General features: G+C 40.5%; 1 protein-coding gene across 4 annotated transcripts in view; it reads right to left on the reverse strand.

Moving 5' to 3' along the window:
- Positions 1 to 15273, reverse strand: part of TTC29 (tetratricopeptide repeat domain 29) — a 214823-nt gene that overhangs the window by 147360 nt on the left and 52190 nt on the right. For all 4 annotated transcript variants that reach the window (XM_037897363.2, XM_043545782.1, XM_043545784.1 and 1 more), the window contains one exon: positions 12244 to 12467. In XM_037897363.2, the coding sequence (XP_037753291.1) occupies positions 12244 to 12467 (224 nt within the window). The remainder of the gene's footprint in view (positions 1 to 12243; positions 12468 to 15273) is intronic.

Here is a 15273-nt window from a genome sequence, read left to right on the forward strand (position 1 = left end):
TGGGAGAGTCAGATGGATGAAGAAGAGTAGTAGGTTTTATTGTTGACCTTCATGATGTCCAGACTTCCAAAGGCCAAGACTTCAGACTTCAGCCAAGAGGCTGAAGAAACTGAGAAAGAGTTCCTTTTAGAACCTGAGAGAACAAGACTACAAGGGCACTGAGGCACTCTGAGATGTTAGGTTCACAGCCAACCTGAAAAATTCACAGAACTGGGGCCCTGATTGAGACTCCACTACAATGTCCAGCTCCAATGGGACTGGGCTCAATCTTCCCCAGAAAAGTGCAAACTCAAGAATAAGACAATTTACTTTGATCATGGTGATAAAGGTCCTTAAAAAACTACAGATGGAGGAAAGGAACCAGGAATCTTAAGTATCAGGAACATTGATAAAGCTGAAGCCATTGGCACTGGTGGTACCACAGAAGGCAACTTAAGCTTTATGGTTCCTGGACCTTATGGTTATACCTCTTCCTCTTCAGGGACATTGTTGAGAACTCTGGTACTGAAGGCCCGACAGCACTTCTCTTTCTCTTGCCTTTGTGGAAGGCAGCTGAGAGAGAAACCAAAGCATCCTTGAAAAGAGAACCTGCTTGAGACTGAGCCCATGGTGCCAGAGAACTCTGTATTGACAGCCTCATGTTTTGACACTATCTTACTTGACACCAAGTGAGTACTCACATTGGCTTGCTTCAATTAAATTAATCTCTCCATTTCCAAGGGAATCCGCAGATCCAACACATCAGTAGGTATCTGCTTTGTAGCTTGGTTTTAGATACCTGAGAAATTCCTGCCACCCTAATGAAGGGATCCCTAGAAGCTGAATTTGGCCTTGGCACCAGTGAAATTGGCCCTGGATGGTTCACTACTTTGAGCTGATGTTCTTGATGCCAGTGAGACCTTAGTGCCTGTAGAAAACTTAGGTACTAGAGCCCTGGACCTCTATCTGGCACAAACTTCTTTGTTGCCGGGGGTCATCCTCAACTTGCCTGGCTTTGAAGCGGAAGATAACCTGCTATCTCTATTCATAGGAACAGGCAGCTCAATTGATGTTGGATCCAGGGACTGGACTTATAAACCTCTTTAGTGAAGAAGGCATGGATTTCCAGAGCCTCTGATTGCAGGCTCAATATGTGTAGGCCCTCTACTCAAGCACAGTGAGAACAAGCAGCATGTATATATATATATACACACACACACCCCCCCACCCCACTGTCACAGAGTGACTGGTCCCTTTAGGGGGAGAGAGACCTCAGGGAGGAGGGGCTGTCTGGCTCCAAACCTCTCTGATGGGCAGTCAGTCATCAGCCCTTCTTAGGCTCTGCTGATTCAGTCTCTCTCCTTGAGGTCAGGGAGTTGTACAGGCCCCCCTGTGGGCCTGTGTTTGCTGGATTCTGAGGCCATTCCTCTAGCAGCTTCCCTAGCTGCTTTCTTCTTGAGCCTTTTCAGCAGCAGCTCTCCTCTCTCAGCTTCCCCAGATGCTATCTCTCCATTTATAGCGCACAGATATCTTCCCTTAAGCCCAATTGGACAGCAGGTAATCAGTCACAAGTGCACGGGAACCCATTCCCTCTTAAAGGGGACAATCATCCTGTGGTAGCCAGCCTCTGGTAACAAGTGATACATTTGATACATACCACTTAAATCTGTCCAAATACTTGAAGGCCTGACCAGCCATGTCTAAATGATCTGAGTACCTAGGTCCAGAACAAAAACTAAATGTCCAAAAGTGCAAACTACCTAAAATTACTAACTATACAACACACTAGAAATGAATGGCATTTTGGCTCAAAATCTCTCAGAATGGCTCTGGGCATAGAAGGTCCCTGCAACCGGCCTTTGAAAGGAAGCAACTCAAGTGGTTGGGACCACACAACCATTTTATAATCAGATACTAACTATTTGCTACTACATGAGGGCATTTGTGTCCCCCAGTGGGCACTGCTTTCCAGATGGCTTCTGAAGATCATTCTGGAAAAGGAAACAAGCAGAGGTCACCTTGAAATAGTAGTAATATTCACACACACAAAAATACTGGCTATTAATAGGTTTGGAAGTATAAGTATATAACACTACACATTATACACTAATTATATCAAAGTAAAAAACCCTGAAACATACCACAAGATACATAATATGCACAGACCAAAAGAGGTACTACTAGAAAGACAAAAATGGGAAAAGGCAAAGGCGAGTTTGAACTTTCAATTGGGAAAAGAGCCCTAGATATAGATAGGTTGCCTTTAAACTCTTTGTTACAAAATTTCGAGGCAGTAATATTACGTAAAATTATGCAAATAACTTCAGGTAGCTGCCCTACAAATCTCAAGAGATGGAACTGACCTGAGGCTGACTACTGTTACTGCCGCAGCTTTGATTGAATGAACTTTAATTTGACCCTCCAGTGACGATCCTGCCAGTGAATAACAATGAGAAGTGCACAAAGACAACCATTTCTGAATAACTGTCTTGGACAGAAGCTGATCAAATGCACTGGTGTCACAAGAAAGCACATCCAACAAAGATGGACTTTCAAAAGCCTTATTTTCTTCTAGATTAAACGTCTTGGATTTTCAAATCTAGGAATGTACTGAGGTTAGTTTGACAATAACAAATGACAGCTGATTTAGTCAGAGTGAATTTTTACAATCCCATGAGGAAAAAATATTAGAAATTAGTGTGACAAAGCTCTGTCCTTGCCTCCGTGGGTCCTGCGTTTCCTGGTGGATTTCGCTAGCCTCAGAGGCTCACTGTGACCCTCCACATAACCCTTCTTTCTCTCGAGACAAGGGTCACAGTCTACTGAGCCATTTTCGTCATAAGCCAGCAAGGGAGGTGAGGAGAAGTTATCCTTCCTTGCACAGTCTCTGTTGTCTCCCAGTCTCAGTGATTAATCAGGTGGCAAAGGTGGGCGGGAGGGGAGCCCAGGGCCGCCCTCTACTCCGGGCTCCAGCCCAGGGACCCTAATAGTATCAGCTATGGTAGCTGACCTTTTAGAAACATGACATGTACAATTCCCTGGGCTACTTCCCCCACAGCAGCCCTCACTTCAAGCTCCACTTCACCCTTACCTCAGGGCCTCCTTCCTTGTGCCTGATATGGTGTGTACTACTCAGCCTCTCCAACAGCGCAACTTCCTTCCACAGCTCCTGACATGCACACCCACCTGACTGGCTGGGAGGCTTTTAACTAGTTTCAGCCAGCCCCTGATTGGCTTCAGGTGTCCCAATCAACCTAGCATTCTCCCTGCCTTCTGGAAAGTTCTTAATTGGCCCCAGGTGTCTTAATTGACCTGGAGTAGCTTCCATTTCACTTAACCTAGTACCAGGGATTTGTTTAGCCTGGAGCTAATATATCTATCTCCCACTACTTTTCTATAGCCATCTGGCCTTGCCCCGTCACATAAGGTAACTAAGATATAAAATTTCCCATATGGTGAGTCAGTCATTATACCCCTCTGTTTTTGTAAAATGTGTTCCTGCCATCAGGAAATATATATTAAATGTTTTATTGTTTATACTAGAATAGAAAAATACAATATTACCATTTCTCATCAAAAAACACTTATCAAATGGGTGATAGTACTGGCCAAGTAGTGAGATACCACATGAATGGAAACAGAAAGTTGAAAGAGTCAGGTATGTAATTGTGAAACCACTCTTTCAATAAAGATAATGGTTTTGAGTGAGAGACAGTGAAGAGAGCACTTGGATAAGGGTTCAAATGGAGGGTCCCTAGAAGAATTACATTAAGGTCTTAGGATGTCGGAGGCTTCTGCATAGAGTGATAAACATGAACCATATCTTTTAAAAACTGTGAAACAGTGGAATTCATGAACACTGTATGTTTGAACAGGAGGGTGGCAAGTTGAAATGGCAGCTAAATGTAAATGTACTGACAGCCCTGCTAGAAGCCTGATAGTTCAAGCTGAGGAAGTAAATGTGCCACTGACAGCATAGCCAGGAGGTGGATGAAGAAATGGCTAAAATAACTCAAATAAATGGGCCCCAACTCCTAGTGGACTCTATCAATTCTACGACAGTGGTGGGGAGTTCAGTCAACAAGAGGCTGTCCTGAGACCAAGGGATGAGAAAAGCATCCTAGAGGGACCCTGAGCTGGTACCTGTTCTGGAGCGGAAAAGGATGCATTTGTTCTTGCTGGTGGCTAATAGGCCTGTCACAAGGGAGCCTCATCTGTGGAATACAGGCTTGAGAATAGATTACTTCAGCAACCACTCGTGGTTGGCAGAGTACCTGTCTGCTGAGGTAATTCACAAGATAGTTGTTTGGTCCTCGTAGGTGAAGGGCCATGGGAGTTATCCCATCAAGATGGCACCATTTTTGTTGCTTCTTGACAGGCACCCACTGCCTCTTGATAGAACATGTTGCAGTGCTGTGGTCTGCCAGTATCTGCACTGTGATTCTTTTCAGGAGCAGTAGGAAGGCTCTGCAGGCCAGTCAAATTGTCTGGAGTTCCAGCACACTGATATGGAGCAACAACCTTTTCCAGAACCACATGCCTTGAATTTGTAGGTGCTTTAGATTGGGCCTCCAATCTGCTGTGGACACATCTGTAATCAGTGTCACAATGGGAAATGGGGTACAAAATTCTACACCTTTGCAGCCCATCTGTGGGCTTGTCCATCTATCCAGGGAAGATAATTCAGGAGCTGAGTGTCTATGATGTCTGGGTTGATAAACAGATCTCAGCCAGATTTGGAAAGGGGACATCTGGCAAGAGTTATCACATAAGTGCATGATACCATGTGATATAATAGTTTGAGCCAGATTCTTAGTGTTGCCAGGATTCTCATATATGATAGTCTGAAATCATTTCTAGAGAGAGGAATGCCTTTACCAACTTGGAATCCAGAAAAAAACCCTTTATTCTATGGGCTAAGAAGGAGTGAGGGATGGCTTAAAATTCATTCTCAGTCTTAAGGAGTGGAACAGGTTGAGGACTGTGGATAAGACACTGGATACTTCCTGTGGGATTTCCCTCTCAGAAGCCACTTGTCCATATATGGGTACACATGTATTCCTTCCTGTCTCAGACAGGCTGCTACCGCTGACATGCGTTTTGTGAATACCCTCAGAGCTGTAGACAGGTCGGAAAGTAGAATCCTGTATTGACAGTGGTCATGTCCCACTATAAAACAGATATTTTCTGTAGGCTAGATGAATCGCTATATGGAAGTAAGCTCTCTGAAGGTCAAGATTCAGGAAAGGATTAGAATCAAATAGAGCAGCCTTTGGTAATTTCTAATATCCATCAATATGAAGTAATTCTAAAACCATGCCAGAGAAAAATGGAAAAGCAGCAACCAAAAAGAGACAAGGATGGTCTAATGGGATTGGTCCACAGCTCTTGACTAGAATGTTAAACCTCCTACTCAGAAGATGATGCAGAGTGATGGTAATAGAAGAGGGAGGAAAAGTGAGACTTCCCCTTTAGGAGTACAATGAGAAGGCTTCTGTTGCTGAAAGAAAGAAGTTTGCTGACTGAATTGTCCCTGGTAACAGATACATGAATCATTACACTACCTAAAGAACTGAGGGGATACACTGAGATTTATGCATGTGTGTGTGTGTGTGAGCTTTGAAAGGAAGATCTTAGATAATCATTTGGAGTTCTCTGGTAATCCTTGAGGACTGTAATCAGGATGATCTTTATCATGGGGATAGCTGTAGTCATGGAATGGGCTGCTGTATGAGAGGCACCGAGGGCTGCTTGGAGCAAAGTTGCACTGTTAGTTGTCACTCTGAAATGATGGATCTCTGATCAACCCTTGCGTACTGTGGGAGCTTCTCAAATGGTGATACTTTGTCCTAGGTCAGGTCGTCATACCGAGTGACTAGCTGGATATTAGAGTTGAAGAGATGCTAAGGAATAGGCCTTTCTGCCTGTGCAGTCAAGACTCTTGAGAGCGTTGTTACTAGAAGTGGTTTTACATGGCCTTGTCCTCTTGGATTTCTCCTGTGCCGCATTTTCCACTAGAGACACAAGAGTCACATATGATTAGAAGTATTCAAATCTGTTTTGAAGGACTTGGTGTATTTTCTCTGCTCATTTTGATATTGGAGGTACAGAAGCTGGAGTCTGCCATATGCCTTTTGCAGACTCTTAAGACTATTTATTGGCACTGCCAATTTGTCTGGGAAATTAGAACTGGTAATGTCAAATAATTTATGTGCTTTCTCCTTAACACAGATAATTCCAGTGTGCCTGCTAGACTTCCTAGCAACTCCTGAAAGGTCCTGAAATCATCAGGAGGTGGTATTGGAGCAGATATCACTGCCTCACTTGGTGAGGAAGACGACACATCTTTAGGTGTAGTCAGCCAGAAGAGGTTAAAAAGTTTCCTGTGGATCCTGGAGAGAGTCCTCTTCTGATTTTTCCTCCTGACCCTGTGCCTTTTCCTCAAGTTGTTTTCTCCACCATTCCCTTGGGAAGTCTACTTTCCTGAGTGGTCTAGTAAGAGATATAACCGGTGAAGGGGATCTAGGTTGTTTGTGGGAAGAGAGCAGCTCCTAGAGGATCTAAGGGGCCCCAGAATGCCTAGTAAGGATACTGTTGGAAACTAATGAGAAGATTGAGAGATGCCAAGGGATATCAGTGTGACTTGGGGGTGTTTAGGAGCTCTGGCCTGGAAACGTCCAGGAATTGATCTACTTGGGGAACCCCTGGAAAGAGAAAGTCACCTTGGCACTGAGTAGTAGTCACAAGAAAGGAAAGAGATTTTAAACTATAAAGGGCTGCCAACAGGACAGAAATTTCTCACTAAACGAAACTCACTAAATTAGGAGTTACAAACTGAGTCAATGAAAGGGCACTACGGCATAGCAGGCAGACACTGTGTTCCATTTCACTACAGCATAGCAGGCAGACAACACCGTGTTCCATTTCACTGCCATGAGTAGTAAAAGAGAATTGAGAGGTGGTCAAGGCAACTAGAACTTTCACTTACTGTTGATCAGTCTCTGTTAACTGTTCATTCTGATATTGTTTCTACATAACAGTAGAAATTAGGGAGGGACAAACCTGTTTAGAAAAAAAAGTCCACCATTCACAGCTTCTACAACCAATCCTTTTCCGAAGTTCAGATATCTTCACGTTTTAATTTATTATTATTTTTGGTTCACACAGTCACTTTCTGGTTTCATCCTAAATACCACAAGCAACATTGTTATTGCAGTATATCTAAATCAGCCAAAGACACAGGTTGAAAATTTTATTGGAAAGTTTCTTATTGTATGGTGCCGAAGCCTTTTCAACAGTAAGTCCTTCGTAACTGTTAATATCTTTCCTGGAAGACAGAGCTATAACCTCCCAATAACAATGAATCATGTGCCCACTCTTTCATTCATTCATATACCTCCTGAAAAGGCATTTTGTGAAGTCAACAAATACTAACTTATTGGCAAAACCTGTCTCCACACTACTATTGGAGAAAAACGTAAGTTTAAGTTAGTATCAACTGCTAAACCTTTGTGTGTGTTGCCTATCTTGCTAGACTGTAAACTCATCAAGGCAGGAACACTGATCCTTTACGGTATAATTTGTATAGGACCCTAATAGTAAAATAAAAATTTATGTATTTGTTTATGTACTTAAAAAAATAGATATGTGATTTGGGGAGTTGATTCAAATGAGTTAGTTAGCCTAAATGGGGCCTACATAGCCCAAAAGCATAAATGAACAAAGAAAGATAGCAGTGTCTGAAGAGCTGTTTACAGGGTCAGCAACATGCACCATGTAAGATCACAGCAACTCTTAAAATCCAGTGTTTTGGGCTCTATTTTCTTTTAAATTATTTATAGTAGGGATGGGTCAGACACTTCGTCACAGAGGTGGGGTGCTCTCCTTAGTATGTTTTAATTGGGTGCTGTTAACAAGTTCTAGATCCAATCAAAGTAAAAGATTTCTTAAGTAAATGTTGCTTACACACACACACTAATAGCCAGCCAAATTATGGCTGGCACTATACCAAGGAAAAGAATGCAAGGAACTCTTCTCAGTCAGTGCACCTATTTGGGTGTTAGCCATAATTTGACTTGAAGATGTTGGGGACCACAGCTAGCATTGGTGGCAGTACAAGCAGCACCTGAGAAGGCATGGCTGAGAAGGGTGGGACTATGGCCTCATATTCACTGCATACCAGCACAACTCGGGGGTGGGGGAGGAGGGAAGGAGGAGAAAGAGGTGAGAGGGGAAGTCTAGCTGTCCCTCTTCAAAGGCACAACAACAACTGTTTGCCAGCACATCTTGAATGCACTAAGTCTGCCTTTCAAGGACATATGCCTCCAGACACAACTGTTCAGGTGGTGCACCTTCTACCTATCCTTAGTACTATACCGCTTCTCAACCACAATTTTGCTTTAAGTGAACAGACATTAATAGTATTTTCGCAAGCACATCAAACGGCAAAGGTTTACACCAAGTGCTATGTCACACAGAAAGGATAGATGAATGCCAGAGCAACCTATTTATTTATTACAATCTTACATTATAAAAACATAACATGGAGAAGCAGCCCAGACTTTTTGTTTTATTTCTGTAAACAAACCTAGCAAAAAGATGAGGTAGGCCCACAGTAGTTAGGCTGAGGTCAGGAGGATAATTGTAAATTACTTTCAAATTAGCAGCATCTGAAATATCATCATCAATAAAACTTCAAGCCTGCACTTTTACACATATCACCTATAACTCTTCCAGTTTCTGCTGGTGGTTCTTGTTTTAATCCAGGGAAAGATAAATCACTGTCAGCTGTTTTTCCTACAAGCTGCAAGGGACAATAGTATCTCTCTTTTAATTCTGTTTTTAAATACTTGGGAGGTACTCAGATATTGTGGTGAAAGGGGCCAGATTCGATAACCAGTCCCTTGCATGATACTGCTTTGGTGGCTGATTTGGAGGAAGCATCTTGCAGTCTTGTAAGATCTGAAGGCCCATCATAATTTGCCAGTAAAAATGAAAACAAAAATTCACTGACTGTGAGCAATGGTAAATGGTACATAAAAAATGTAACACTGGCAAAACATGCACTGATGCATCTCATTTTTTGATTCATGCAATAGGAATGGTAAAGCATTCTTCAGTTTCTTTTGTAATGATATGAAGAACAAACAAGCTTGAGATGTATATTGATATTAACAGGAGCAATATGGAGAACATGGTGGGTGACTCTTACAATGTCAGGGAACATGTGCCTTTTATTGATGATGGTAACAAAACCAACAGTTTAGAGATATGGCATACTAACAACAGCAACACAAACTGACTAAGCAAAAAGCAGTGAGAAGAACATATGGTGAAAACAAGTGCTAAAAAGAGACCAAAGATCAGTTTGCCAAAAGCTGAAAAGAAAAAAAAATGTTCTGCTTCTTCTGATGCCAATATCACAGCTTGTACCTTAACACTGCTTATATATTAGTCCATGTATGAGTAAAATCATCTGTTACGTCACCAGAATCAGGGAGCTCTCTTCAAAGGTATCCATTAGCTGTTTGGGATCACTGTTCTCAGAACACTGAGGATCCATGCCATGTAGTCTTGTTCATTTCAAATTGCTAGGTAAAATAAGAAATTTTGATAACCGGGACACCACAGTAATGAGGAAACATTTTCACACACATGTTGGGCTTGTGCTTCTTCAGAAGAGCTATGCTATGACTGCTGATTAGCACCACCTCAGACTTGAAATGAAACAAACAGGTAGATGGCAAAGTAGTAGTTTTTCTGGTTTGCGTCAGGCTAGACTTATTATGATAACTTATGATATAACTTATGTCCTTATGATAACTTAGTAAAAACAAGAGTAACAAATTCTCCTACTGAGATGTAGAAAGCAGCCAAATGAATACGTAGCTTTTGCTATCAACACAGTAGCTTAGCAATCAATCTGTAGGAGTTATAAACTTCTAAATCTGGCAGCAGCAGCTCTTACTCCATGACCATCATTAAGTAGTAAGATCATATAATACAAAAGTGTCTGAATTCCAAATAGCCCATTTCAGCTCAAACACTGCTAGAGAATTTTAAAAAAGCATCCGGAATGTCTAATAGTGGTTGTGAAGCCAAAGGCCTCTTTAATCATGGGTTTATTCATTATTAAGATTTGGGAGGTAAGTTCACTTTCACCGTCCTTGTATTTCATAAAGTGGTATTCACTTATCCCCACCTCTGACCTTCTAAGATATGGTTAGTTAATCCACGGCACTGGAAAATAAACTTCTTGTGCAACTGTTCCTGTTAACCAACAACCTCTTACAGCAACAGAGCAGAAGTTGCAACATGCACCATCCATTTATAGATAAGTGGTAAACCATTTAAGAGATATTATCCAAAATGGAACATATAACAAGTCTTATATCCTGTCTCAGCATGGGGTGGGGATGGACTACATGACCTCTTGAATTCCTTCCAGCCCTACATCTCTATGATTATATGGAAAATATCTAAACAATGTGGCTAAATGGAATTTAATTTATAAATTAAAATTATATTTTCAAATGCAAACTTGCATAAACCTAAAACTAATCCCCCTCCCCGAAATCTTGGTTGGCTCTAGTATTTTTAATTTTAGAAGACAATTTATGCTTAGCTATGGTCCTTAAATTGTGCAACATTGTATTAACTGTAGTAATGCTAAAAGAAAAGGAGTACTAGTGGCACCTTAGAGACTAACCAATTTATTTGAGCATAAGCTTTCCAGCTACAGCTACTCATGCCGATGAAGTGAGCTGTAGCTCATGAAAGCTTATGCTCAAATAAATTGGTTAGTCTCTAAGGTGCCACTAGTACTCCTTTTCTTTTTGTGAATACAGACTAACACAGCTGCTATTCTGAAACCTGTAGTAATGCTAATATTTTGTTATATTTCCTACCTTTCCCACCTGCTGTAAGACACAGCCCACACACGCTATAGGGTCACAACTCACTTCCCCTCATGGACTTTGATTTTGTTAATAAACAAATGAACCATAAGTCAACATAAAGTCCAGTCGAAGCCTTTATTTTTAGGCATCATACTCAAAATTCCTGTATCAGGACAGCCCAGGTGAAAAGGCTATTTCTTCTCCTTGTATTCTATCAAAGTGAAGATGGCTTTATCCCCACTCCAAGACAGTCCATTAACTTTTACCCGTCTTAGGAACATAGGAGTGGAAGACTTCCTGGATCATCCTGTCCAGTCTGATACTATCACAGGCAACCACAATATACAATTTCAATCATTAACTTATCAAGCTCCATCTTACTACTTGTTAGGATGTTTGTTCCCCTACACCATTGGAAGGCTGTTCCAGAACCTTAGCCCATTGTGGAGTTTGTTGGCTATAATTACAATTCAGAATAAATACAATGGCCTAAAATTCAGTTTTTAAAGTAAAAATATTCAAGTAAAGGAGAAGTCCGTAAAAAAAAAAAAGTTTGCCCTGTCTAAAAAGTTGAGATGAAGAATGTTCCTTGTCAAAACCTTGTTTTAAGTTATCCTACCCTAAATGATCAAAAATATAAACTGGAACTAGTGGAGTGTAATGGAAATTTATATAACCTCAACTCCTACTATTATTATGAAGGATAAGAAAGAAACTTATTGCATGATCTAGTATTTACAGTAAAAGAATACTATAAATAGAATAACTTAATTTATTTTTAGGCAACAGCAAAAATACAGTAATTCAGAGTTATGACTTCACAAACACCTTTTAATTAAAAAATATATGTCACATCAATGTATCATGTTGTACTGGACATATTTACAATCCATTTTTATTTTTTCAGTTCCAAATTTAACCACATTGAGCAGCATCTATGTTTTAAAATATCAGATTTATAAAATATTGATAGCGTAAAAGAATGTTTTAAAAGTTATATTTCTCTAGTAAAGTACAAAAATAGCTGTTAAAATCAATAGATAAAACAAAAAAAATAAAGAAACTATGAACTAGGTTATAACTGAGATGTTATCAAGGCTGTAAATATATCTCAAGATTTCTAGTGACATAATACACTCTAGATGCTCTTTCCCAGTTATTTCACAGAACCTCTCACTGTATCCGTGGCGTTGAAATTCAGAGTTACCTATCATTTAGTCTATAAATACAGCTCAGATGACTAAGGCTGAAATGTGCTAAGATGCAGTAATGTTTCAAATTCATACATGAAACAATTTAGAATCTTCCCTCAGGCACTCACTGCTGCAGCTCCTGCTGTTCTGTTACCCACAATTCCCCCATTTACCTGCTCGTTGGGCTGCCTCAGCCCTGGTCAGGAAATGGTGAAGCTGATCCAGCTTATCAGGCTGCTCCTCCAGGGACTTCTGCTGCCATATGGCTGACCCAGGCCCTGCAGCCTCCCTCAAGGCATTCCACTTCTGTATCAGAGTGAAGAGCTCAGAGAAGGACTTGTGATAACCCTGTCGCAGCATGTCTACGCAGATGTTCTTCTTGTATGAATTCCTGTAACTGGGAATAAGAAATACTGATTTTAATCCTTTAAATCTGTATTTATGTTCTCTACAATCCTCCCACACACACATAATTAAAGATACTACAATGGTTTTCAAATGCAGACTTCAGAAGCAACAAAAGGAGAGGTAATATTTGAACCATTTAATCATAGGATTTTTTACAGAATGGTTTTTAACTAAACCCTATACTATAGAACAGAATATAGCAATAGTGGTAATGTATAAGTACTTTTATTGAAACTGCATTATAAGATACGCTGGTGTTCCTCAACTGAAATCAGTCAGGACAGTCAACTGAGTTAATCTACATAGGAAAAAAAATAAGCACATACTTCATATCAAAACAATGTACATGTTAAATAGTTTTACTGGAGCTAATGGTGGATTGGTATTTGTTAGAAACAGAATCATTACATATTATTTTGCCTCTGTTCAGTGCCTGACTTCATCTGGGACTAGCTAGTGATACAGAAGTTTCATAGTTTCTGCCTAATTTTAAAAGCAAATGACATGTCCACAGAGATACAATGAAGAATGTATATCAAAGTTATTCCACTGATAAACATGGGCAAGATATACATATTAAAAAAAAGAGATGCATAATTAAATATTTTCAAGAGGTAATACATCTTTTGAGACATTATTTATGGACATAATCCAAATACTTCTTTCAAGTGGCATGAAACAATCTAGGGCCCAGAATTAACAGTTTCCAGGATTGGGCCTCTGGTGTGGGGTAAAAATTCCATCTCTATCCCACTAAAATGACAAACCTCTAGATTTTGTATTATGCTACTGATATTCCCAAACAATTTTTCCCATTAAAAGACTATCTTTTTTACTACAAAATTTTCAGAGCCTATAAAAGAAAATAAGGAATTCTGAAAACTGGATGTTTACTGTACGTTTAACAGGTTTTGAGTGAGGTTCATGTTAAACAATTTAAAAATAAGACTAATTCTAGCCTAGGAACAACTCTTCTTTCTTGCCATTTCCCTATTCAGGATTGGCAACTTTTATAGCCTTCTTCCAAAACTTGTGACTAAGGCTACGTTTTAGTCACGGATATTTTTAGTAGAAGTCATGGACAGGTCACAGGCAGTAAACAAAAATTCATGGCCGGTGACCTATACATGACTTGTACTATATACCCCTGACTAAACCTTGGGTTCCTTGTGGGGTGGGGTGGCCAGGGAGTGCTGTGGGTGCTCGGGGGGGGGGGGAGGGGGGCGACAGCGCACGGTCCGTGACCTTGGCTGGTGCTGGGGGGGAGGGGCCGGGGGGGGAGTGTGTGGCCCGGGACGCCTGCTGCTGGGGGAAGGGGCGGCTCAGCGGCACGAGACCCCTGCTGCTGCTGGTGGGGGAGGCGGTGGGGGGCCGCTGGGCCGGCTGCATCTGCCGCTGTAGAAGTCAAGGAGGTCCCAGAAAGCCATGGAATCTGTGACTTGTGAGGACTTGCAGCCTTACTCATGATTGTATGCCAAGCTGTCATACAGATAGTTATCTCTGAAGCCTGCTGATATCCAGCCCCTATATCCTATATCCAGCCCCAGTCTTTGGTCTCCCTGTTGGTCGTCTTCCACTGACGATCATTGCAACAGCCATCCTACCAACATAGCTCATACCAACCTACCTCAACTTGTCTTCAACTGGAGCAACCTGCAGTACGCCCCTTACAACCTCATTTCATTTCTCATCAAGGAGTGTCCAATCAATCATTTGACCATCACAACATCTTCATTTCCATAGCGGAAAGCATAGTGATTTCCTTTTTGTGGCTGGCCCAGTCTCTGTTCCATTCATTACTACTGTAGTTATTTTCCAGTTCTATACTAATGAAAATTATGTAAACACCTTTTTATTTAAGTCAAAATGGAGCAGGCAAGTTTTAAAATAAGCTTTAAGTGTCAATGATCTGTGCTGTTTATATTCCATTAACACAATAAAAATAAAAGCCATTAATAAAGGATCTGTTCTTCCACTGATGCATACTGATCCTGCATAAGTAATTCACCTATGCTTGTGGAGAGTAATTGGGGGGTGGGAGGAAATCCCACTGACTTCAATAACAGTGAACGCTAAATTAGTATAATTGAGCATAGTGAAAGCTTTGAGGGTTGAGGGGGGAAGAGTAGTGAATGTTAAAAGTAATTTAGGAAGCGGATATAAAATAACTAGCCATCATTTAACAAATATATAAAATATATTTGTAACTAGTCAAAACATTATTCAGTTCAATTGTAGGTTCCATCATAATTATTTGAACATTATACTAGTATTTATAGAGTAGCATAAAATTGACGCAGCCAAGTGTGCTAATCTCGTTAGACAAATGCATTTTACTTAAGGTCAAAGCACATTTTCTCAAATGAGAAGTATCATTTGCAAACTAATACATTTACATGCAGGATGAAGACAGTGGTGTAACTACAATTTGTGTCACCAATTTTCTAGCAAAAGGCTATGCCAATTAACTAAAAGAAAAGAAACTAAATTACAGCTGGAGTGACCTCATTGTACTTAATATTTAGTTTTCTCAGGGAAAGATAACTATATTGTACCAATAACAAGCCTACCTACAGTAATAACATTTCAACTACAGTATAATAAAAAATAGCTAGTTTATATGACAAAGTTACACTTAAAGGACAGAAATTACTGACTGGAGCAGCATAACACTTTTGCCTCTTTAAATTACTGTAAAGTATTTATAAACCACAAGTGATGAATCATGCATGAGTTATAATGGTCTTAAATTCACATTGTGGGGATACATTTTATGAATGTAATCTAAGGGATCA

The sequence above is a fragment of the Chelonia mydas genome, chromosome 4 (genome assembly GCF_015237465.2).
Source record: "Chelonia mydas isolate rCheMyd1 chromosome 4, rCheMyd1.pri.v2, whole genome shotgun sequence".
Taxonomy (NCBI): Eukaryota; Metazoa; Chordata; order Testudines; family Cheloniidae; genus Chelonia; species Chelonia mydas.